General features: G+C 44.2%; 1 protein-coding gene across 1 annotated transcript in view; it reads left to right on the forward strand.

Annotated features, from left to right (window-relative positions):
• Positions 1-22,262, forward strand: part of LOC143764885 (uncharacterized) — a 79,745-nt gene extending 57,483 nt beyond the window's left edge. Inside the window, exons 6-7 of the mRNA XM_077250958.1 lie at positions 2,093-2,209; positions 20,288-22,262. Of these exons, the coding sequence (XP_077107073.1) occupies positions 2,093-2,209; positions 20,288-20,353 (183 nt within the window). The 3' untranslated portion in view covers positions 20,354-22,262. The remainder of the gene's footprint in view (positions 1-2,092; positions 2,210-20,287) is intronic.
• The last annotated feature ends 2,379 nt before the right edge of the window (positions 22,263-24,641 follow it).

The raw sequence follows: 24,641 nt of genomic DNA on the forward strand, positions 1-24,641 counted from the left end.
TGCCCTATGAGCTGGTTTTTTGTGTTTGCAGACTTAGAATTTATTTCTGAGACCCTCTGCCATTGGGGTCATAACATTGGGTCCCTTCAAGGTCCTGGAACAGGTTAACCCTGTGGTCTACCGTCTGGCCCTTCCTCCACACCTTTCATGTGTCCCTCTTAAAGCCTGTACACATGTACCGATTTTCCGAGTCATCTGCCGGGACATCGGGTTCATCTACGGACGATTACGAGGTGAACGCTATCTTGGGGTGTAAGGTGATACGTGGTAAAAAAAATTTTGGGGTGGATTTGAAGGGTTATGGCTCAGAGGACAGGTCCTGGGAGCCTGCTGAGCACATTCGAGCTCCGCAGCTCACTGCTGCCTTCGAGCGTAGCGAGGTCCAAAGAGGGGGGGCCCTAGGAGGGGGTGTCATGTTAGGTGTCGAGTTTCCACCTCTGCACAGGGGGAATCTCGAACCTTCTCTGCTGCGGTCTCCCATTCTTCTCCAGCCGCAGTGGAGCCTGCTCAATGGAGACGTCGGTCCCAGCATCTGGCTCAGGCTGATACTGTGCAACTGGTTACTGCTGCCCTTCCAGGTTCTGCCTTTGTAGTTAGCACTGATCAGCAGCGAGCAGGTCTTTCTGCTTTTCCCATGCTGAGCATGCCCACGGGATGACCTCCCATTGGAGGTCAGGGGTCACATGCTCAGGTCCTGTTGCGGCTCCTATTGGACCATCTGGTAGGTCCCGTAGCACTGCTGCTATAAAAGGTTTGCATGGCCGCTCGGCCATGAGCTTCTGTATACTTGAAATTGTGTGTGTGTTGATGTGTGAAAGTCGCTCATTAATCATCCCCTCCCTAGTGTTTGACTGCTCGCATATGGTGGATGCTTGCTATCTAGAGCCCGACAGAGCTATCAACACTTAACACACGATACAGCGTCTTATTGCTGTGACCGCCATTGCGGCACTGTGCGCTATTAGAGCACTTTACTGACCCAAGTCTGGGTGGTTAGTGGCGTCCACCAGAGCGGCACTGCATGCACTCTTGTGCATTAAAATTATTTATTTTATACTTTGACACCCCAGTAGCGGTGTCGAGCGCAAGAGGTCTTGAGGAACTCAAATCCTGAGTCTTGAGATAGAGTTCTGTGACTCCTTGCTTGCGCTCTTTGTGCGGTACCGCGGCCCTGTGACGCAACAGGGTTCGCTTCCTTCATACAGGGTGAAGCTAACCCGTGTGTGTATCCACATTGTACCGCCATATAGTGCGTCATTACTCAGCAGCAGGTTCCATCTCTGCACGGTGGACCCCGGGCTACGAACGCACTTTATACCATCTTTCTATTATTTGGTGCGTTCCGCTAGCCCTAACACTCTACTTGTGGTTAGAGATGAGCAAACCCGAACTGTAAAGTTGAGGGTTTGTACTGGATGCCTAGTGTCCGGTGTGGAGCACCGAAAATGGACTTCTTCTGGAAGAGAAAGAGAGAGAAGAGAGCGAGAGAGACCATCCACTGCTCTGCTCATCCCTACTTGTGATTATCAGCTTACATTTTCAATGGCACTATCAGAGAAGGTTGTCATGGTCAGATAACCTTTTTAAAGATCACTTAGGGTATGTGTACATGAAGTGTTTTGGGGTGTATTCCACCTTGAGACCACCTGAAAATGTGCAAAAAAATGCCAAAAATAAGGAACATATGCATAGCAATGACAAAACGTCTTGCTGTTCATATGTTTTGTCTTTTGTAACTTCTTTTAATCATGCCATGTTTGCCACGCTTTGAAGCATCTAACAGAAATGACCGATGCATTCTTCTTGGAAGCCACCAATATATTATTTATGGGACAAAAAAAATAGCCACAAAAGTTAGGAAAAAAAAGGGTAGAGAAGATTTTTTGGAAGAAACGCTGCCTGTGTTTCCTTATAGATATTATGTGCACATACAAGTGAGAGTCACCCCATTTGCCTTCAGAATCTGTTGATGTTCTATGATGTATATGGGCAGCTGGCACTTTCTGATGGAATGTGGCAAATTTCAGCAAATGTGGATACTTCATTTCTGTTTTTTACATCTCATGTTTGTATAATGTTTTCTTTTTTCCAGACTTTTCAGTTCAGCTTGAAAATTATGACTCTGCTGATGATGATTTGGGGTCTCTGCCTTACGATTTTTTGTTTGGGCATAAGAGTGAAGTCATGTTGCAGTTCCTGCAAATTGGAGGTTAGTCATACAATATCTCTTTATTAATCAATGGTGATAATCCTGCAATGTGTGATAGATATATCAAAACTGCTACAGGACTTGCAAATTTCACCTTTACAATGTGGCAACTTTTTGATCATAGTGATACAATACTGAGAATGAAATGGATTTACATGTCACCTGCACTATCTAATTAGTGTTTCTTAATGGATTATATTCCCTTCTGGCCACCAGAGAAAGGTTTACAAAAACAGTTGAGAGCAGATGCACTAACCTGTGAAATGATCATAGAAATTAATGGAAGTTACAGACACAGCTTAGCACATCGAGGGACACTGTTTCCACAACTCGGGGGTTACTGGAATATGGTAGCTCTTTGCACCTAATACAGTATTTGATTAATAAATAGGTGCAAAGTAATCATTCTACTATCACATAGTAATATAGTATTCTTATTACTGTATTCACGAAGAACACAGTAATTAAAATTATACCATCAGTAAAATAACATTGGATCGAAGTTTGCCATTCACATGATTTGATACCATGCAAAGGGCCACAACATCTATGTACTTTTTTTTACAGGAACTCAGGACCAAGGGGGCTTTCACTGAGACTAGAGAGTGTCATTTCTGATACCTTGGTCTCAGGTGCAAGGTGCTCACCCCTAATTAGCCCATGGTCCTGTTACAGACACCTGATATATCAATAATACAATATTAGCCATCCTGGAAACTTGAGCCTAGGAACAGGCATTAGTGATGATGAGTGAGTGTACCGGTTGCTGAGGAAAACGCTTGGGTGGTCTCCAAGTATTTGTAACTGCTCTGAGATTTAGTTTTTGTTGACACAGCTGCATGATTTACGGCTGACAGGGCCGGTTATAGGCAAAGTGGGGCCCTAGGCAAAAGTTTAAAATGGGGCCCCAAATGCTAACATATTGCACCAACAGAAACATTTTGGTTGTAGCTACATGCGCTGATTTCAGGCCACTAAACGAGCGTGATCAACAATATTGAAGTCATTCGCCACTTGTTTCCAGCCTCTTTACACTGGCTGAGGAACAATAATGGGGACAGAATGATCACTAGTAAATCAATCTGTCCCCATACAGTATCATCTTAGCAGAATATCTGCAGTTTTAACTGGGCGATGTGCTGATGAGAACAATGATTTTTGTTCCAGCATATACTGTACATACATACACCGTACATACACACAGATACACATACCGTACATACACAGACATACACCTTACATGCATACACACATACAGTTATATACACAGATAGTATACACATACCGTACATACATATACCATACATACACACAAATACACATACATACACCGTACGTACACACAGATACACATACAAATACAGTATATGCAAACACATACATATACCATACATACACACAGATACACATACATATACCATCATACATACACATACCGTACATACACACATGCATATACCGTACATTCACACAAATGCCATACACACATATACCGTAATACACACAGATACACACACATATACCGTACATACACAGATACAGTTATATACATATAGTACACACATACCGTACATACATATAAAATACACCCAAATGCACATACCGTACATACATACATATACCGTACATGCATACACACATATACCAAACATACAGATACACATACACGTACCGTACATACACACATACAGTATATACACATACCGTACACACATATACATACACATATACTGTATGTACATGCACATAAACATACATATATACCATATATCCATACAAATTTATTTCACATACACAGATACACACATACTGTACATGCATACACACACAGCCATACAACTATACCATACATACACACATATACTGTACATACACAGATACACACACACAGATAGAAACATACACATAGATACACACAGATGCACACATACATATACAAGCATATACAGTGCCTACAAGTAGTATTCAACCCCCTGCAGATTTAGCAGGTTTAATAAGATGCAAATAAGTTAGAGCCTTCAAACTTCAAACAAGAGCAGGATTTATTAACAGATGCATAAATCTTACAAACCAAAAACTTTTGTTGCTCAGTTAAATTTTTATAAATTTTAAACATAAAAGTGTGGGTCAATTATTATTCAACCCCTAGGTTTAATATTTTGTGGAATAACCTTTGTTTGCAATTACAGCTAATAATCGTCTTTTATAAGACCTGATCAGGCCGGCACAGGTCTCTGGAGTTATCTTGGCCCACTCCTCCATGCAGATCTTCTCCAAGTTATCTAGGTTCTTTGGGTGTCTCATGTGGACTTTAATCTTGAGCTCCTTCCACAAGTTTTCAATTGGGTTAAGGTCAGGAGACTGACTAGGCCACTGCAACACCTTGATTTTTTGCCTCTTGAACCAGGCCTTGGTTTTCTTGGCTTTGTGCTTTGGGTCGTTGTCTTGTTGGAAGATGAAATGACGACCCATCTTAAGATCCTTGATGGAGGAGCGGAGGTTCTTGGCCAAAATCTCCAGGTAGGCCATGCTATCCATCTTCCCATGGATGCGGACCAGATGGCCAGGCCCCTTGGCTGAGAAACAGCCCCACAGCATGATGCTGCCACCACCATGCTTGACTGTAGGGATGGTATTCTTGGGGTCGTATGCAGTGCCATCCAGTCTCCAAACGTCACGTGTGTGGTTGGCACCAAAGATCTCGATCTTGGTCTCATCAGACCAGAGAACCTTGAACCAGTCAGTCTCAGAGTCCTCCAAGTGATCATGAGCAAACTGTAGACGAGCCTTGACATGACGCTTTGAAAGTAAAGGTACCTTACGGGCTTGTCTGGAACGGAGACCATTGCGGTGGAGTACGTTACTTATGGTATTGACTGAAACCAATGTCCCCACTGCCATGAGATCTTCCCGGAGCTCCTTCCTTGTTGTCCTTGTGTTAGCCTTGACTCTTCGGACAAGCCTGGCCTCGGCACGGGAGGAAACTTTCAAAGGCTGTCCAGGCCGTGGAAGGCTAACAGTAGTTCTATAAGCCTTCCACTTCCGGATGATGCTCCCAACAGTGGAGACAGGTAGGCCCAACTCCTTGGAAAGGGTTTTGTACCCCTTGCCAGCCTTGTGACCCTCCACGATCTTGTCTCTGATGGCCTTGGAATGCTCCTTTGTCTTTCCCATGTTGACCATGTTTGAGTGCTGTTCACAAGTTTGGGGAGGGTCTTAAATAGTCAGAAAAGGCTGGAAAAAGAGATAATTAATCCAAACATGTGAAGCTCATTGTTCTTTGTGCCTGAACTACTTCTTAATACTTTAGGGGAACCAAACAGAATTCTGGTGGGTTGAGGGGTTGAATAATAAATGACCCCCTGAAAAAACTTTTCCCAATTTAAAAAAAAAATAAACAAAGAAATAACATTCTTTTTTGCTGCAGTGCATTTCACACTTCCAGGCTGATCTACAGTCCAAATGTCACAATGCCAAGTTAATTCCAAATGTGTAAACCTGCTAAATCTGCAGGGGGTTGAATACTACTTGTAGGCACTGTACATACATACATACTAATCTTGTATAGGTGATCAGATGAGCCCTGCAGGTCAGTTCAGCTGGAGAAGGCTGCAGACCCCACTGTGGGGGATGGGGCACAGAGCAGACAGCACCTGATGATAAATTCCCAGTAAGGGAGGAAAAGACTCAAATTCAAAAAGTTCCATGACTAAAATTATAAAGAGATAAGTTATAAAGAGCACTATAACTGCACATTACTTTTCAGGTCACTTCACAGCATACATTTTGCTGCCGTGCTGTCCCCTGCAGTAAGCTCCCCCATCTCTTCTCTATGAGGTAACGCTGCAGCCTGCTCTGAACAGAACAGTGGAGGGAGCAGAAGACCCCCTGTAAGTCCTGCTCTTCCTCCACTGTTGTCTCTATTTGCTGTGCAGCCGGGGCCCCTGACTGTAGGCGAGTACTCACGATTGGGACGCTCCATGCAGGGGGACAGACGGCAGCCAGTGAGCGCTCTCCTCAGTCTGGTCACTGTGAGGTAAGGAAAGCGTTCATTGGCCAGCGTCTCTCCCTGCATGACAAGCCCCCTTTTTGATCTCCTGCACTTCGCGCCCCGCTCTCTTCCCCGGCACCCGGTGTTCCATGATTACAGGAGGGAGTGAGAGGGGCCCGACCCTGCATGATACCGGGCCTGCCTGCAGGGGCCCCCCTCCACCTCTGGGCCCTGGAGCAGTGCCATCAACAGTATGTCTGCCCCTGGCTGGGGGCCCCTAGGGCAGCGGGGGCCCCAGGCAGCTGCCTAGTCTGCCTGCCCCTAACGCCGGCCCTGACGGCTGATAGCCAACCTGAGTACATGTGGGGGTTGCCTGGTTGCTAGGGAATCTCCATATATATTCAAGTTGTCTATCAGCTGTAAATCATGCAGCTGAGGCAATGAACACTAAATCTCCCAGCACTTGCAAATACTCAGAGACCACCCGAGCGTGTTCGGGAAAACCCGAGCAACGAGTACACTCATTCATCACTAACAGGCATATAAAAAAATGGACTACATGATGAAAAGGTGGCATGTGGGGTATATCATGAGTTGGATGTGATCCATATACCCTTTCTGCTTCCCTCAAGGAAACAGAAGAATAACATTAGATGGAAATGTTTAGGTATTTCTGTTATTTCTCCATTTTTAATTTTATAATTGTTTTGCTTATTTGTGTCACATTGTTTTTCTCTTTTTATGCCTTTTCTTGTTAGCACTTTATTTTTATATTAAAGCTTAAAACTTTAATAAGATATAACCTTGTATGCTCTAAAGAATCCACAGCCTTCAGAGAATGTCTGGCCTTTTGACTGTTGCACAGTAGTATACACTTTGGGGATTCATCACCTCTTGTGTTAGATGAGTGGTGGCAACATGTTGTGTATCCAGGGTGTGTTGACAGTGTGGGGTGTAATTTATGCCCATTTTGTAGCCTAAGGCTACTTTCACACTAGCGTTAACTGCAATCCGCCACAATGCGTCGTTTTGCCGAAAAAACGCATCCTGCAAAAGTGCTTGCAGGATGCGTTTTTTCCCCATAGACTTACATTAAGCGACGTATTGCGACGGATTGACACACGTCGCAACCGTCGTGCGACGGTTGCGCCGTGTTGTGGCGGACCGTCGGGACCAAAAAAACGCTACATGTAACGTTTTTTGCTCACGACGGTCTGCTTTTTCCGACCGCACATGCGCGGCCAGAACTCCGCCACCACCTCCCCGCACTTCCCCGCACCTCACAATGGGGCAGCGGATGCGCTGGAAAAATGCATCCGCTGCCCCCGTTGTGCGGCGGAGACAACGCTAGCGTCGGGAACCTCGGCCCGACGCTAGTGTGAAAGTAGCCTTAAACATAGGTCAAGTGCAAGAATGAATGAGAGGAGATAAATTAAGCTTTGCAGTCGCACCCTACGTCATGTGTTGAGTATTGTGTATGTGAGAAACGCTCTTCTCCTTTTATCTCACTAAGAAGGTGGAGAGGAAGGTCTTAACCTGTAGGTGAATGCAGGTTGTCTTTATACTAAATGGGCAGTCATTCATTTAATCCCTTTCTGCCATCTGATGGAATAGTATATCCAATAGCAGAACCCCGGCTTTGATGGGCTCTGGCGGTGAGACCGCATCAAAGCCGGTACATGTCAGCTGTTTTGAACATCTGACATGTGCCCGCAATAGGTGTGGGCAGAATAGCAATCTGCCCATGCCTATTAACTAGTTAAATGCCGCTGTCAAACTCTGACAGCGCCATTTAACAAGCGCTTCCGGCCATCCGGCCGGAAATGTGCTCACCGCTGACCCCCATCACGTGATCGGGGGTCAGCGGTGTGTCGGCATAACAACCAGAAGTCTCCAGCAGATCTCTATGGTTCTTGATGCTGGATTGCTGTGAGCGCCACCCAGTGATCAGCGTTCATAGCAATGCAGTAATTTTGCTGCATAGGGGTTATCTGAGCATCGCTCCTATATAGCAGAGCTGATCAGGCTATGCCAGCTTTTAGCCTCCCATGGAGGCTATTAAAGTATGGCAAAATTTAAAAAAGTTTTTAAAAATATGAAACAAAAGAAAAAAATATAAAAGTTCAAATCACCCCCCTTTCGCCCTATTCAAAATAAAATAATAAAAAGAAAAATCAAACATACACATATTTGGTATCGCCACATTCAGAATGGCCCGATCTGTCAATAAAAAAAGGATTAACCTGATTGCGTAGTGAGAAAAAAATTAAAAACTCAAGAATTACATTTGTTTGGTCGCCGCGACGTTGAATTAAAATGCAATAATGGGCGATCAAAAGAATGTATCTGCACTGAAATGGTATCATTAAAAATGTCAGCTCGGCACGCAAAAAATAAGCCCTCACCCAACCCGAGATCACGAAAAATGGAGACGCTACGGGTAACCGAAAATTGCACAATTTTGTTTTTTCAAGCAAAGTTTGGAAATTTTTTTCACCACTTAGATAAAAAATAAGCTAGACATGTTTGGTGTCTATGAACTCGTAATGACCTGGAGAATCATAATCGCAGGTCAGTTTTAGCATTTAGTGAACTTAGGAAAAAAGCCAAACAAAAAACAAGTGTGGGATTGCACTTTTTTTGCAATTTCACCGCACTTGGAATTTTTTCTTGTTTTCTAGGAAATGGTAATACCAATAGTGCAATTCAAAAGTACAACTCGTCCCACAAAAAATAAGCTCTTACATGGCCATATTAATGGAAAACAAAAAAAAGTTATGGCTCTGGGAAGGAGGGAGGCTAAAAACTAAAACGCAAAACCGAAAAAGTTTCGGTCGTTAAAGATATGGTCATGACCAGAACTTGACATGACATGGACACTTCTATTCTATGCTGCTATTATGTCGCTCCAATCACAATATGTCATAAACTATTTTTTGCTATGGTAACATCATTTATTACACAGTTTTACTTTTTGGTGACCACTTGGCAATTAGATTTTTTAGTCCACAGTTGCTATATCCTGATTTTTTTATATATTGCACTTAAAACCTTATCTTATTGACTTTGGTTTATTTATATTTATATCTATTTCTTTGAAACCATGTGTTATTACGCACTTTGAATTCTTTTTTGTGTGTGTATTGCTTGTTTACATTTTATACACCATAGCGCTTCAATTTTTTATACCACTGGGCTGTGCGTCCCTTCTTAGAATTGTCATACTTTATCTCTCCATTGCTTATTGTCTGTTTATTTTTTTCCTGTATTTAACAGTAAATTGTTTCTTTCTGGACTATATGATCGGTTTCTTGCTTCTTTTACTACCTAAGGGCTCATACTCACTTGCGCGAGACTCAATGAGTCTTGCACTGCAATACCCGGTGCTGCTGCCGGCATTCAGATCGGAGCGTGCGGCCGCATAGGAATACATGCAGCCGCACGCTCCGCTCCTCTGTGCCAGGTGCAATGCCGTGTATTGCCGTGCGAGACTCATCCGAGTCTCGCACAAGTGAGTATGAGCCCAAAGAGAGAAGATATTTAAGTTGGGAAACACAAGGTAATAAATTATAGGTTGTGCCAAATTCCTTTCTAGCCAGTTCTAACCAGCTTACTATAATTTCAGAAACAAAAAGGAATGTTTAACACACAGACACCTCTGCATCAGAGACAATACCCAGTGTTACTGCTTTTATAAATAACACTTATAAAGCTAATACTAAAATACAAAATTATGAAAGATATATAGGTAGATTTAATTGTCCAAATAATGATAACAATGGGATATTAATTTTAATTTACATTGATTATTTTTATATTTTACCGTTCTCAATGCATTCCACTATGTAATGAATAAAGATTTGCAAGTGGAATATTTCATTCAGTGATATCTATGAAGTGGTATTTTAGGGTTCCCTTTATTTTTTTTGAGCAGTGTATAATGTCACAAGCCCCCTACATGTTATAAACTTGCACCCTTTACTGCCTTTCATGTGCCACTAAAGGGTGTTTAGCCTGGATTAACCTAATAAATAAAATAAAGATGTGGCGTCTCCCCTATTAACCAGAAAAAGTAAAGCAAACGGCTGCGGGTAGTTCCATGGTTATTGGGCTCTTCCACGCCTAAAAATACCAGCCCATAGCCACCCCAGAAGTCGTGCATCCTATTAGATGCGCCAATCCTGACTCTTCGCCTCGGTTCTTCCCGATTGTCCTGGTGCGTTGGTAATCGGGGTATTGATAGCTTGGGTTGATGTCAGCTGTGAATTGTCCCACACCACAGGTTACATCAAGCCCTGGTGTTCGTAATGGAAAGGTATTACTAATCCAGTAAGTAAAAAGAAAAAAAAACACACAAAAATATTTTATTTTAAACATTCCATAACTTTTTAACTGGTTCACTAATTTTTAAAAAAATAACTAATTCCATGCAGGTCCAACATAGTCCAGGCAGTCTGAAGTAGTCCACAAATGGAAGCCTGAAAGACGTAAAAAGAGAGAAATTAAAACAAGAGACTGTCCCTTGTTCACCATTTTATTAAAAAGGAAAGTTCTCATGTAAGTTTGACGTAATCAAGCACTTCCCACGACGTTCCTTGATTTCCAATGATCAAAGGCTATGGAGCCTCCTTCTGAGGCTTCATAGGCTTAGAATAGCAGCTACTCCTGCGTCCCGTTGCACTTCACAAGACCTGGTGGCTGAGGGGTGATGTCCATAATGGTAGCGCACATCAGAATAGCAGTGTCACACTGCCCTCATATGGCACAAAAGAGTACATATATAGGGGGTTGTGAAATTATATATCTGCAGGATGTCTATCAAACTTTCTTTTTATCTATATAATATCTATCTATTTAGTACATATTGATATAGTATGTAAAAGTTGATGTTAAGAACGTACAGGATTTGGATGCTAGGCGAGAAAAAGAACGCACACTCACATGATGGAATGACATACACATGACACTTGCCAACTTTTGGGGCTGAGAATCTGAGCGATTTTAGTATGTATTTTCTAAAAACAAAACATTGAAATACTTAAATCCCTTTTTTAAATTCTTGGGTTTTTCCCTTTTAGAGTTTTTGGTTTTTCTCACCTTCTCAGAGCCATAACATTTTTGTTTTTCCTTTAGCCATGGGAGGGCTTGTTTTTTGTGAGAGGAGTTGTACTTTTGAATGACACTATTGGTTTTACTACATAGTGTACTGGAAAAGGGAAAAAAATTCAAAGTGTGGTGAAGTTACCAAAAAAGTGCAAAGCCACAATTGTTTTTTTTACCATGTTCACTAAATACTAAAATTGACCTGTCATTATGATTCTACAGGGTATTTCAAATTTGTTGATACCAAACATGTACACTCACCGGCCACTTTATTAGGTACACCATGCTAGTAACGGGTTGGACCCCCTTTTGCCTTCAGAACTGCCTCAATTCTTCGTGGCATAGATTCAACAAGGTGCTGGAAGCATTCCTCAGAGATTTTGGTCCATATTGACATGATGGCATCACACAGTTGCCGCAGATTTGTCGGCTGCACATCCCAAAGATGCTCCATACAAGGCAGGATGGATCCATGCTTTCATGTTGTTTACGCCAAATTCTGACCCTACCATCCGAATGTCGCAGCAGAAATCGAGACTCATCAGACCAAGCAACGTTTTTCCAATCTTCTACTGTCCAATTTCGATGAGCTTGTACAAATTGTAGCCTCAGTTTCCTGTTCTTAGCTGAAAGGAGTGGTACCCGGTGTGGTCTTCTGCTGCTGTAGCCCATCTGCCTCAAAGTTCGACGCACTGTGCGTTCAGAGATGCTCTTAGGCCTACCTTGGTTGTAACGGGTGGCGATTTGAGTCACTGTTGCCTTTCTATCAGCTCGAACCAGTCTGCCCAGTCTCCTCTGACCTCTGGCATCAACAAGACATTTCCGCCCACAGAACTGCCGCTCACTGGATTTTTTTTCTTTTTTGGACCATTCTCTGTAAACCCTAGAGATGGTTGTGCGTGAAAATCCCAGTAGATCAGCAGTTTCTGAAATACTCAGACCAGCCCTTCTGGCACCAACAACCATGCCACGTTCAAAGGCACTCAAATCACCTTTCTTCCCCATACTGATGCTCGGTTTGAACTGCAGGAGATTGTCTTGACCATGTCTACATGCCTAAATGCACTGAGTTGCCGCCATGTGATTGGCTGATTAGAAATTAAGTGTTAACAAGAAGTTGGACAGGTGTACCTAATAAAGTGGCCAGTGAGTGTATAGTTTCTCTTATATCTAAGTGGCAAAAATGTTCAAATTTTGTAAAAAAAAAAAATTTCCAAGACCCTTGGCGTCTCCATTTTTCATGACCTGGTGTTGGGTAAGGGCTAATTTTTTGCATGCTGAGATGATCTTTTTATTGATACCATTTTGGTGTAGATACGATTTTTTGATCTCCCGTTATTGCATTTTAATTCTATCATTTTTACTTTTTTCTCATTACACCGTTTATCGATCAGATTAATTATTTATAGGTGTTGATAAATAAGGTGATTCTGAACGCATGTGGGAAATATGTGTATTTTTTAATTGTTTTATTTTGAACTTTTCTATTTTATAAATTTTCTAAATATTTTTATAAACTTTTTTTTACTGGTTTCAATAGTCTCCATGGGACACTAGAAGCGCTGCGATCATCCGATTGCCTGCGCTACACATAGCAGAGCGTCTGCCCTGCTTTGTGTAGCTAAAATGCTCATTTGCTGTAAGCGCCGGCCACAGGGCGGCACTCATAGCAATTTGGCAATGCAACCACAGGGGGTCTCTTGCAGATCCCAGGTTGTCATGCCAACCCATCGGCGACTGACGCGATTCCGGTGCATTCATTTTAAATGCCGCTGTCAGAGAGTGACAGCGCCAGTTAACATGTTAACAGCCGGGGGTGGACCGCGATTCCACCTGTGTCTGTTAGGAGCACATGTTAGCTGATGAAATTAAGGCTATATGCATGTGTAGTTTTTCTGGGTGTTTTTGGAGCAAATATGTACACAGTCTTTTGCTGAGTTTTTTTATTGGCAACTGAGCTAAAATTCTTAGTTTCTGCTTCAAAAAGTCAATGAAAAACTCTGTGTGCACATAGCCACTAAGCAGAAGCTTTGTCCCCTTAGGCTGTGTGCACATGGTGTATCCAAGGCGAAGCCGCTTCAGGAAAATCTCAACAGACATGTGCTGTGAAGAATGAGCATGTGGCTTCATTTAACATTTGACATAAGATGGAATCTGCCTGGAAAAGTCGCCATGTGTACATAGCTTTAATCGTTCTTTAAAACATTTTGTTTTTGTTCAGTTAGTCTCTGCTCTGAAAACTCTGCTAAAAGGCTGTGTACATACAAAGTCTATCTCTTTCAATGAACCATAAGAACGTCCACATCCTCAGTCCTCTTATGGGTATGTGAAAAAACAAAACACCTATGTATATATCCTAAATAAGAGCCATTAAATCAATATAAACACCTATAGAAAAAGGCTACACACAAGAATAACCATAATAAAACCAATATTTTCTTATCACAAAAAACAAATAAAAACAGAACCAAAAAATTGGTAGTAAAACATCAGTAGAAATAACAGGTGAGGACCAAATAGACAGGAAGAAAAAGGTGGATACGCCTGGAGACAATTAGTATATTGACAATCAAACATAAAGTAGACTGTGCCGGATAATGAGTTTAAATTGACTACTCACATACAAACATAATATAAATCAGCATAGTGCTGTGTATAATACAGAGAAACAGATTCAATACGGCAGGACACACCTATCCAATAAGCCTATGTATGCAAAAATAATTTAAGCATACAAATACATGTAAGGGCCGACAGGGGTCTTGCAAAATCAATCAGGTCAGTGCGGGATGCATGCGAGAAATGAAGGGCTTTAAACATTTATTACCAGTTCAAGTGAAGAGAATTCAGGTGTCCACCACACCCGACGCGCGTTTCGCAATGAAATGCTTCGCCCTGGAACTTGTATTGTAAAGTACAGCGCACCATCACAGTGGAAAATGCCAGAAAATGGCTTTTTTTCATTTTTTTTAATAAAATACACAGCAAGTCATGTTTACATGGAATTACTTATATTCATTCTTCTGATAAGTTTTTCAGGTGGTTTCCTAGCGAAATCAGCCTGATAAAGATGTGTGAAGATAGCCTAATGACTCAGTTGGCAGTTTTTCAGTTCTCTTTTTCCTGTATTTACTATTGGACAGACCAGACAGCTTCCAAACAAAGCCACCCAAAGAATGAACATGTTACTTCTCTTAACCGCTTCACAGTTTTCGTACCATGTAGTGCCTAAAAGAAGTATGATTTCCTATTTGATGACACTTCATTTAAGAATCCCATTGCATGCTGGGATAAGCAAATGAAGTGTCATCAGAAGTCAGAGACTATGGTCAGTGACCTCAATTTCAGGGGTTGGGCTAGTCCCTGCTCTACTGAGCATTCATTGGTTGTCAATTCTGACTGATGTTCCGTCTATTCTTGTCAGTATGTAATATGCACAGTGACCGTGCGCTGGCTTGCCAGCTCTATTCAGTAGTAACAAGCTGGCAGGGGGTCACACTGTCAGTGCAGGTTGTAAGAATATCCGGAGTGCAGAGACCAGTGCCGTTCCCGTAATATCAGTTGGGGGGTGGGGCTGGTCTCTGTAAGCCGGGAACTCTTATAATGCGCACTGACACTGCGCGCTCCTGCCAGCTCGTTACTACTGATCACAGGCTAAGAGGAATCAAGAGAGCGCACTGCGGGTTTGTGCACATCACACAGTGACAGAGCAGGGAACAGCCCAGCCCTTGAAACAAAGGTCACCAATTACTATTCATTTCAGGGTGGAGGGAGATGATGCGGCAGTGACAGCAGTCTCTGCCCCCAGATGACACTTCATTTGAGTATCCCAACATGCACTGGGACTGTCAAACAAAGCGTCATCAATAGAAAGTAGTAAAATAAAAAAAGCAGTTAGGGAATGATAGGGGAGTTTTTTATGAAAGCGTATTAAAAAATAGATTAGATTATGGCATTTAACAGATGAGCATTTGGGATGGAAATTAATTTGTATTTTGGACCACCTCTTTAAGCGGCAGATCTGAAGCAAATTGAAAACCTTCTCATTTGCATCTGTAATTCTTTTCACCTTGCATGTGCACACGTGGTAGGTACTCCTCATTTAATGACAGAAAAATCCACAATAGTCACAGAAATAACTTGAATCTGAGAAAAGTAATAATAAATAAAAGATCTATGAAAATTAACAAATGAAAGTCAGACATTGCTTTCAATCATGCTTCAACAGAATTAAAAAAAATAAATAAATAAAACTCATGAAATAGGCCTGGACAGAAATGATGGTACCCTTAACTTAATATTTTGTTGCACAGCCTTTTGAGGCAATCACTGCACTCAAACGATTCCTGTAACTGTCAATGAGACTTCTGCACCTCTCCATTCCTCAAAAGCAAACTGCTCTAGTTGTCTCATGTTTGAAGGTTGCCTTTTCCAGAAGTCATGTTTCAGCTCATTCCAAAGATGCTCAATAGGATTTAGGTCAGGGCTCATAGAACACCACTTCAGAATAGTCCAATATTTTCCTCTTAGCCATTCTTGGGTGTTTTTAGCTGTGTGTTTTGGGTCATTATCCTGTTGGAAGACCTATGACCTTCGACTGAGACTAAGATTTCTGACTCTGGGCAGCACATTTCTCTGTAGAATCCCTTGATAGTCTTGAGATTTCATTGTACCCTGCACAGATTCTAGACACCCTGTGCCAGATGCAGCAAAGCAGCTCCAGAACATAACAGAGCCTCCTTCATGTTTCACAGTAGGGACTGTGTTCTTTTCTTGATATGCTTCATTTTTCCGTCTCTGAACATAGAGCTGACGTGCCTTGCCAAAAGTTCCATTTTTGTCTCATCTCTCTGGAACGCCCCCCACGTGTAGGGCAATGGGGTACTCGGTACCGGGTCCCTCTCGATTCTGGGGATGTCACGGTGGCCTGACCCGGCCCGTGGCCCTTCTGTGGGGCATCCAATTAAAGGTGTAGTTTGTCTGGTGATCGTGACGCCACCTGTGGTATTCGGTCAGGGTGACCGACGCTGCTAGGGGTCCACTGGGGTGATGGAATGGCAGCTAGATGGTATACCTTCCCACAGGTGAAGTATGTCCCCAGGGCTTCCCAGATGTGTAGGTGGTGATGGTGGACGATGTTAGGCGCAATGAATAAAGAGGACAAAAAGGTTGCAGTCTCTTTACTTTTTACTGAAGACTTCAGGGTCCTCAGTCCAGAGTACCGTTCACAGGGCTAGCAGAGTCTGGCCGGTCCGAAGGCACATCCAGAGTTCCCTTATCCAAGTGGAAATCAGTAGTCTTCCTACTAGCACCGGTGTGTTGTAGTACTTCCCTGCTGAGCACCACGGGATAGTCCTCACAACTTTCGTGGATGTTTCTGATGTTCTCTCTCTGTCCCCCAGATGGTATGGATAGGACAACCCGTATGACAGGGTAAGCCTGGAGCTATTTTATAGGGACCCTAGTGACGCCCCTCTCCCACAATTTGCCTCCATGTCTTCTTAGGTATTAGGGTCCGGCAGCCAACTTGGAATTGACTGTCCTGCCGGTCTCTGAAGTAATACATAGAGTCAATTACTCCCTCGGTGTTCTGGCCACCGGCTACGCGCCTCAGAAGGAGGCTGCCGATCTTGGGGCAGAACTCCTCCCGGTATTATCTCCTTGTGCTGTGACTTCGTTTCTCACTCTCCACAATACACCTCTCTTCGTGTCCTTTCTTAGGATGCTGAGAATATGGATATTCAAAAACACTTAACCTACTGACGTCTCTATTAATTTTACTTTTATTGGTATCTATTTTATTTTTTACATTTACCGGTAGCTGGTGGGGCCATAATCAGCATTTGTGCAGCATTATATGGGGCAAATGTGTCTATGGAGCATCTTATGGGGCCATAGTCAGCATTTGTGCAGCATTATATGGAGCAAATGTGTCTATGGAGCATCTTATGAGGCCATAATCAGCATTTGTGCAGCATTATATGGGGCATATGTCTGTATGGAGCATCTTATGGGGCCATAATCAGCATTTATGCAGCATTGTATGGGGCAAATGTCTGTATGGAGCATCTTATGGGGCCATAATTAGCATTTGTGCAGCATTATATGGGGCAAATGTCTGTATGGAGCATCTTATGAGGCCATAATCAGCATTTGTGCGGCATTGTATGGGGCAAATATCTCTGTGGAGCATCTTATGGGGCCTTAATCAGCATTTGTGCATTATACGGAGCAAATGTCTGTATGGAGCATCTTATGGGGCCATAATCAGCATTTGTGCAGCATTGTATGGGGCAAATGTCTCTATGGAGCATCTTATGGGGTCATAATCAACATTTGTGCAGCATTATATGTGGCATATTTTAATATGGAGCATTCTATGGTGCCCATTATAAACTGTGTGGAGCATTATATGGGGGTTATTTTGTATGGAGTATTATATGGGGCCATCATGAACTGTATGGAGTATTATATGGGGCTCCTGATTCAATATGAATATTCAAAAACACTTAACCTTCTGACGTCTCAATTAATTTTACTTTTATTGGTATCTATTTTTATTTTTGACAATTACCGGCAGCTGCTGCATTTTCCACCCTAGGCTTATACTCGAGTCATTAAGTTTTCCCAGTTTTTTGTGGTAAAATTAGGGGTCTCGGCTTGTACTCTGGTCGGCTTATACTCGAGTATATACCGTATTAGTATTATTATTATTTGTAGTTTAAATTCAGTATGGCATATTATTCACTCTTAAATAAATAAATTGAAACACCAAGAAGGAAATATTGTGGAACTATAGAAATCACAGGATCGATAGACATGTTAACGATGAAGTTATGAAAACATGAAATGTGCTTCTGAGACGCTTTGGTTAATTTGCTGTTTCACTGTTCCACGACCAAATTAATGTAACGCTGAGCTACTAGTATGCCTGGAATGAAGACCAAAGTGTTCTGTCTACTGTACATAATTCCACACCACATCATAGTGTCAGGAGTAGGGCTGGTGAAGGCTGTCACACTGGTGGGTGTGTACCCAGTGTGTCATGGGTCAGGCTTACCCTGATGGGGCAAAACTAAGCAGATACCTGGTCTTCATTGGAGCTTCTGATGATGAAGTCAGGCTTGAGCTGCATGTACCACTCCAGGGCAATGCCCGGTACTGCAGCAGCTGACCCCAAGGGTCAGAGATGCTGGTATGGGATCAGAATCCCAGGACAGACTTTTGTACAGGGATGCAGGTATGGACTCGGAGTCCCAGGCAGAAAGGGATCTGAGTCCCAGGACAGACTTTGGTACAGCCAGGAATAGTGCAGGTTCAGGTAGTGGTTCAGACTGTACAGGTTCAGTTTTAGGTATTGACAAGATGGGAAAAAGGTTGAGGGGATGGTTCAGACTGGACAGGTTCAGAAAGGCAGAACAAGTTCAGGTACTGAGTAACAGGATGGGTACAGGAACAAGGACCTGACAATGTACTTAGCAACTTGCAGACAAGCTAAATACTGATGTTGCACGGGTACCTTCCTACAGGGGCTGTGCCTTAAATACATGATGCCTTCCAACCATAAGCCAGGGACACTTTATGGAGTGTGCATGCTCCACTTTAAGAAGTGGGAAGCCCACATGCTAAGTGTGTTGCCAGCGGCTTTACAAAGGCCTCCCCATTGACCTCAGACCTCCACTCTCAAAGGCTATCATGGTCTAGAGTAGACTCTAGAGCAAGATGGCAATGGAGGCTGGAATGGAGATCTATCCTGAATCCTGTTTTTGTTTTGGACAAAATTATAGCCGGAAATTGGTCAGAAGACCACGTGGATATTGTAATCAAATAACCTTCATTAGAGAAAAAATCGATCTGCCCTTCTCCTAGAATTATGGTGTGGAGTGGCATATTACATGAAAGTCAGACTCCTCTGTTTTTCATTTCAGGTACTAACTTAGAGTTGCATTAGTTTGGTCATTAAATCGGTGGTACAGCCATTTTTACAAAGTGTCCCAGAAGCGGATCTTTCTTCTTAACATGACAATGCTAGGCTGCATTTTGATCTTGCTGTTCTAAGCAGTCTGGGAAGCCTAAATGTGTTATCGTGGCCTGCAGTGTCTCCAGACTTGTTTCCTATTGAGCACATCTGGGATATCATTGATAATCAATTGCAAAGACAGCTGCCAGCAATGGATCTTGATGATTTTTCCATGTACATTCAGCATGCAGAACATTCCTCAGACAACCATGAATATTTTCATTGATAGCAGCCAAGGAGTGTAACTGCGGGGATTTCTGTGCATGATGCTCATACTCCGTATTAATAAATACAAACAGACACACCTGTGCGCCCACACACATTTGGTCCACTATTTATTGAATTCACACAAACGATACATGCAGATGTTTTTTATATAGAGCTACTGCTTGCCACTATCTATTTAGTAAAGGCAATTTTATTTGAATATTTCTTGTCTGTATTTTATGTTAGTCCACCTTTTCGGGGTTTTTCTTTTTCTTTTTCGCATTAAATAAGTAGAGATGGTTTCACAATTTTATTTCAATTTTGTCATCAATATCATATCATATCACTAACATGTCTTCCTATCCTGTAAGTTTCATCACTCCATGACTTTTCCTTCTTAGCATTGCAATTTCAATGTTGAGGAGTGTATGTAAATGGGTGCGGCATATGGGAGCGGAATCGGCTAGGTTTCCCTCTTCGGAATCTCTCTCTCTCAAAGATTTATAAAAGTTGGTTAATATACATTAGAATTATAATTTTAATGTGCATTGTATATTCTTTGACTATTCAGAGCATTTTGTGTGGGGGTAGGGGATGTCGTGCTCCAATCTTGCAGAAGGTCCTTGAGTTTTTAGTCCACCACCTACATTGTTGTCATGTTTACTGGCTTAGGCATGCCAATGTCATTAATCTATGTACTGGTCTTTGGTATACTGTCATGGTAGCCATAATGTTATATACATTTACTGTCTTACAGAAAACTGAGGAGAAAGACGATAGTCTGATAAAACCGGATCTTCGTGATGACATCATTATTGCATAAGGAGAAGACTATCTTGTGCGCATAATCAACAAATAATGAGCTGCTTATAAAATCACATGATGAAAAGGGGAAAATGATCATTACTTATGCATTGTATCTAAAATACCCAATTAAATTGAGATGATCTCATAGCTAATTAATCACTGCCATGTCTTTACTGACCGATTTACCAATTCTTGTAAAATGTGATTTAATAATGCTGAGGGCCTGCTAGTATAAGGCTGGTTCCTGGCTTTCTAGTGTCTTTGTGCTCTTTAAAGTCTCCTCCATCTTCTTTTATATTCTATCCTTTTCATTTGTTTTCTAAGTCTCCTAAATAAAGGTAGTTCCCGGGGTATGATCTAATTAGGTTCTGCAGGTTTTTTTTCATAATCAAAATTTGTACAGTAAGTAAGGTAGCACAGGGACGGCAAAAAAGCCCGAAAAACAAATACTCACCTCATTATTGACCTCTAAGGCTGTCCCACTTCCATTGTCTGATCCTCTTCTTTTTGCCGTTGCTCACCGCTTCTCCGACTATTTCATTAAACATCTTCCAGGCTACGTCCAAGCCTCAAATATACTGTGCATCATGAGGTCTTGGTGTCACATCGCATCTTTAAAACACGCAGTGGTGTCTGAGGCCTGGATGCAGCCGGTAGTTCTGGCCTACAATCAAGAGGACAGAAATGTGGCAACACAGTGGAAAGGACAGGACTTGATGGCAAGCAGCATAACGCCCAGAGAGGTGAGCGATTAGTTGAGTATTCGTTTTTTCTTAACATCTTACGTTCAGGACAAAAAACTAACCCTTGCCAGATTATCACAACTACTATAGTTCTGCAAACGAGTAGTTGGTTTAGGAGGCAGCCAAGTGTAAAGTCAGAGACTCTACAGTATTCAGTAATGGTACAAATCTCTACATAATTACACTTTTTACGTTATGTGCATGCAAGTTACATTTTCATGCTGACATTTCCACCAGGTCAAGTAGCATTTGGAAATGTTTAAGGGAATCTGTTAGAATGAGCCATCTTCATCTGTACCCTCTAAGCCCCCAAACTGGTTATCTGGTCCCTAATTGAAAATTGCTGTATTAATCTATATAAAATTAAAACTTAAGTGTTCTGGGATGATCAGAGCACTTCCTGACTCTGTTTATTTCCCATCTCCACACTCCCCTGCTTGACTGACCTCTAAGTAACTGTGTAGTCAAGCCAGTGAGCTGTCAATCAGGCAGGAGAAGATGGAGCTCGGAGAGTAATAGCGTCAGGGAGAAAAAGGCTTGGGAAATGCTCTGATCACACCCAGAGCACTTAAAGCTCATTTGCATATTAATTAAAGCATTGATTGTTCCCTAAGGGAGCAGCAGATTTCAGAAATAAATACGTGGATCACATTATCTGTCAGAAAGTAGCCTACATAGAATTAATAACATTCACAACTTATATAACAATGCAGAACAGGTAATTTCAGATTGCAGTCTTGCCCACTCTGCCGTGAAATATGACTACCTCACTGCTAGAAAGTGCAAGTTCTATAGTTTCTGATGAAAAATACTACAGACCCCATTCATCAAAAGAAAAACTGTCTTTGTTCCCCATGGCAACCAATCAAAACTATGCTCTCATTTTTTAAAGAACAGAATGCAAAATGAAATCTGTGCTGTGATTTGTTGTTTTGGGAAACAAAGACAGTTTTTCTGTTAGGGGCTAATTTATCAAAACTGTCTTCTATTCTGTTATAATCGAAATATACTGTGCTTGCTTTTTTTTGGCTATGTACTGCTGTGTAGCTGACATGCAATTGCAACATATAATAAAGTATAAACTTATCACACACAATTTAAATTCTATCATTTATTTTGAACCAAATCAACTGATTGAAATTATAAATAAATCTTTAGACCAATGTAAAGGTCAGAAACAAATCCGCGAGATATCAGATTCTTCTTTTCTTATTGTAGGACTGCAGATGGAAGAGCTCCAGATCCTCTTGTGAAAGTGAATGTCCAGCCCATGTTTTAGAAGCAGCATGCAGCATAGGCAGGGCCGACTTTAGCAGTTCTAATAGCTGAGGTGATAATCTAAATGGCACCCCTTATCCAAAGTTTGCTATGGTCTCTGGCGGTGTCCATCTTTTAAGCCAGACACAGAAGTATAGTTATGCTGTTGTGTCTGTGTTTTGTTAAGGTTCAAGGAATTGTGATGAATAAATAAATGCTCATGCGAAAATTGAATAAACAAAAATGAAATTACTTAATAAAAGATAATAAATAAACAGTCACTCAAATAACACATCTAATATATAATTGCCTAGAATACTACTTCCTGCAATTTGTGCCAACTTCCGTGGCTTTGTCCGGAGCTATTGTCCGGAGCTATTGTCCGGAGCTATTGTCCGGAGCTAATGTCCGGAGCTAATGTCCGGAGATAAGTGACGTCACCAGTGTCCTACACCCAGGCAGAGCACAGTGGCCCCAGGCAGAGCACAGGGGCCCCACGCAGAACATGGGGCTCCAGGCAGAGCACAGGGGCCCCAGGCAGAGCACAGGGGCCCCAGGCAGCATATGGGGCCCCAGGCAGAGCACAGGGGCCCCAGGCAGCATATGGGGCCCCAGGCAGAGCACAGTGGCCCCAGGCAGAGCACACACCAAATCGGAGGCCGAGGGGCCCCGCCAACCAAATCGGAGGCCGAGGAGCCCCGCCAACCAAATCGGAGGCCGAGGAGCCCCGCCCACCAAATCGAAGGCCGAGCGGCCCCGCCCACCAAAGCGGAGGCCGAGGGTCCCCGCCCACCAAATCGGAGGCCGAGGGTCCCCGCCCACAAAATCGGAGGCCGAGGGTCCCCGCCCACCAAATCGGAGGCCGAGGGTCCCCGCCCACCAAATCGGAGGCCGAGGGTCCCCGCCCACCAAATCGGAGGCCGAGGGTCCCCGCCCACCAAATCGGAGGCCGAGGGTCCCCGCCCACCAAATCGGAGGCCGGGGGTCCCCGCCCTCCAAATCGGAGGCCGAGGGGCCCCGCCCACCACATCGGAGGCCGAGGGGCCCCGCCCACCAAATCGGAGGCCGAGGGTCCCCGCCCACCAAATCGGAGGCCGAGGGTCCACACCATCCAAATCGGAGGCCGAGGGGCCCCGCCCACCAAATCGGAGGCCGACGGGCCCCACCCACCAAAGCGGAGGCCGAGGGTCCCCGCCCACCAAATCGGAGGCCGAGGGTCCCCGCCCACCAAATCGGAGGCCGAGGGTCCCCGCCCACCAAATCGGAGGCCGAGGGGCCCCACCAACCAAATCGGAGGCCGAGGAGCCCCGCCCACCAAATCGAAGGTCGAGGGGCCCCGCCCACGAAAGCAGAGGCCGAGGGTCCCCGCACACCAAATCGGAGGCAGAGGGACCCCGCCCACCAAAGCAGAGGCCGAGGGTCCCCGACCACCAAATCGGAGGCCGAGGGTCCCTGCCCACCAAATCTGAGGACGAGGGTCCCCGCCCACCAAATCGGAGGCCGAGGGTCCCCGCCCACCAAATCGGAGGCCGAGAGTCCCCGCCCACCAAATCGGAGGCCGAGGGGCCCCGCCCACCAAATCGGAGGCCGAGGGTCCCCGCCCACTAAATCGGAGGCCGAGGGTCCCCGCCCACCAAATCGGAGGCCGAGGGTCCCCGCCCACCAAATCGGAGGCCGAGGGTCCCCGCCCACCAAATCGGAGGCCGAGGGTCCCCGCCCACCAAATCGGAGGCCGAGGGTCCCCGCCCACCAAATCGGAGGCCGAGGGGCCCCACCAACCAAATCGGAGGCCGAGGAGCCCCGCCCACCAAATCGAAGGTCGAGGGGCCCCGCCCACGAAAGCGGAGGCCGAGGGTCCCCGCACACCAAATCGGAGGCAGAGGGACCCCGCCCACCAAAGCAGAGGCCGAGGGTCCCCGACCACCAAATCGGAGGCCGAGGGTCCCTGCCCACCAAATCGGAGGCCGAGGGTCCCCGCCCACCAAATCGGAGGCCGAGGGTCCCCGCCCACCAAATCGGAGGCCGAGAGTCCCCGCCCACCAAATCGGAGGCCGAGGGGCCCCGCCCACCAAATCGGAGGCCGAGGGTCCCCGCCCACTAAATCGGAGGCCGAGGGTCCCCGCCCACCAAATCGGAGGCCGAGGGTCCCCGCCCACCAAATCGGAGGCCGAGGGTCCCCGCCCACCAAATTGGAGGCCGAGGGTCCCCGCCCACCAAATCGGAGGCCGAGGGGCCCCTCCAACCAAATCGGAGGCCGAGGGTCCCCGCCCACCAAATCGGAGGCCGAGGGTCCCCGCCCACCAA

This window comes from Ranitomeya variabilis, chromosome 4, assembly GCF_051348905.1.
Source record: "Ranitomeya variabilis isolate aRanVar5 chromosome 4, aRanVar5.hap1, whole genome shotgun sequence".
In the NCBI taxonomy this organism is placed as follows: Eukaryota; Metazoa; Chordata; class Amphibia; order Anura; family Dendrobatidae; genus Ranitomeya; species Ranitomeya variabilis.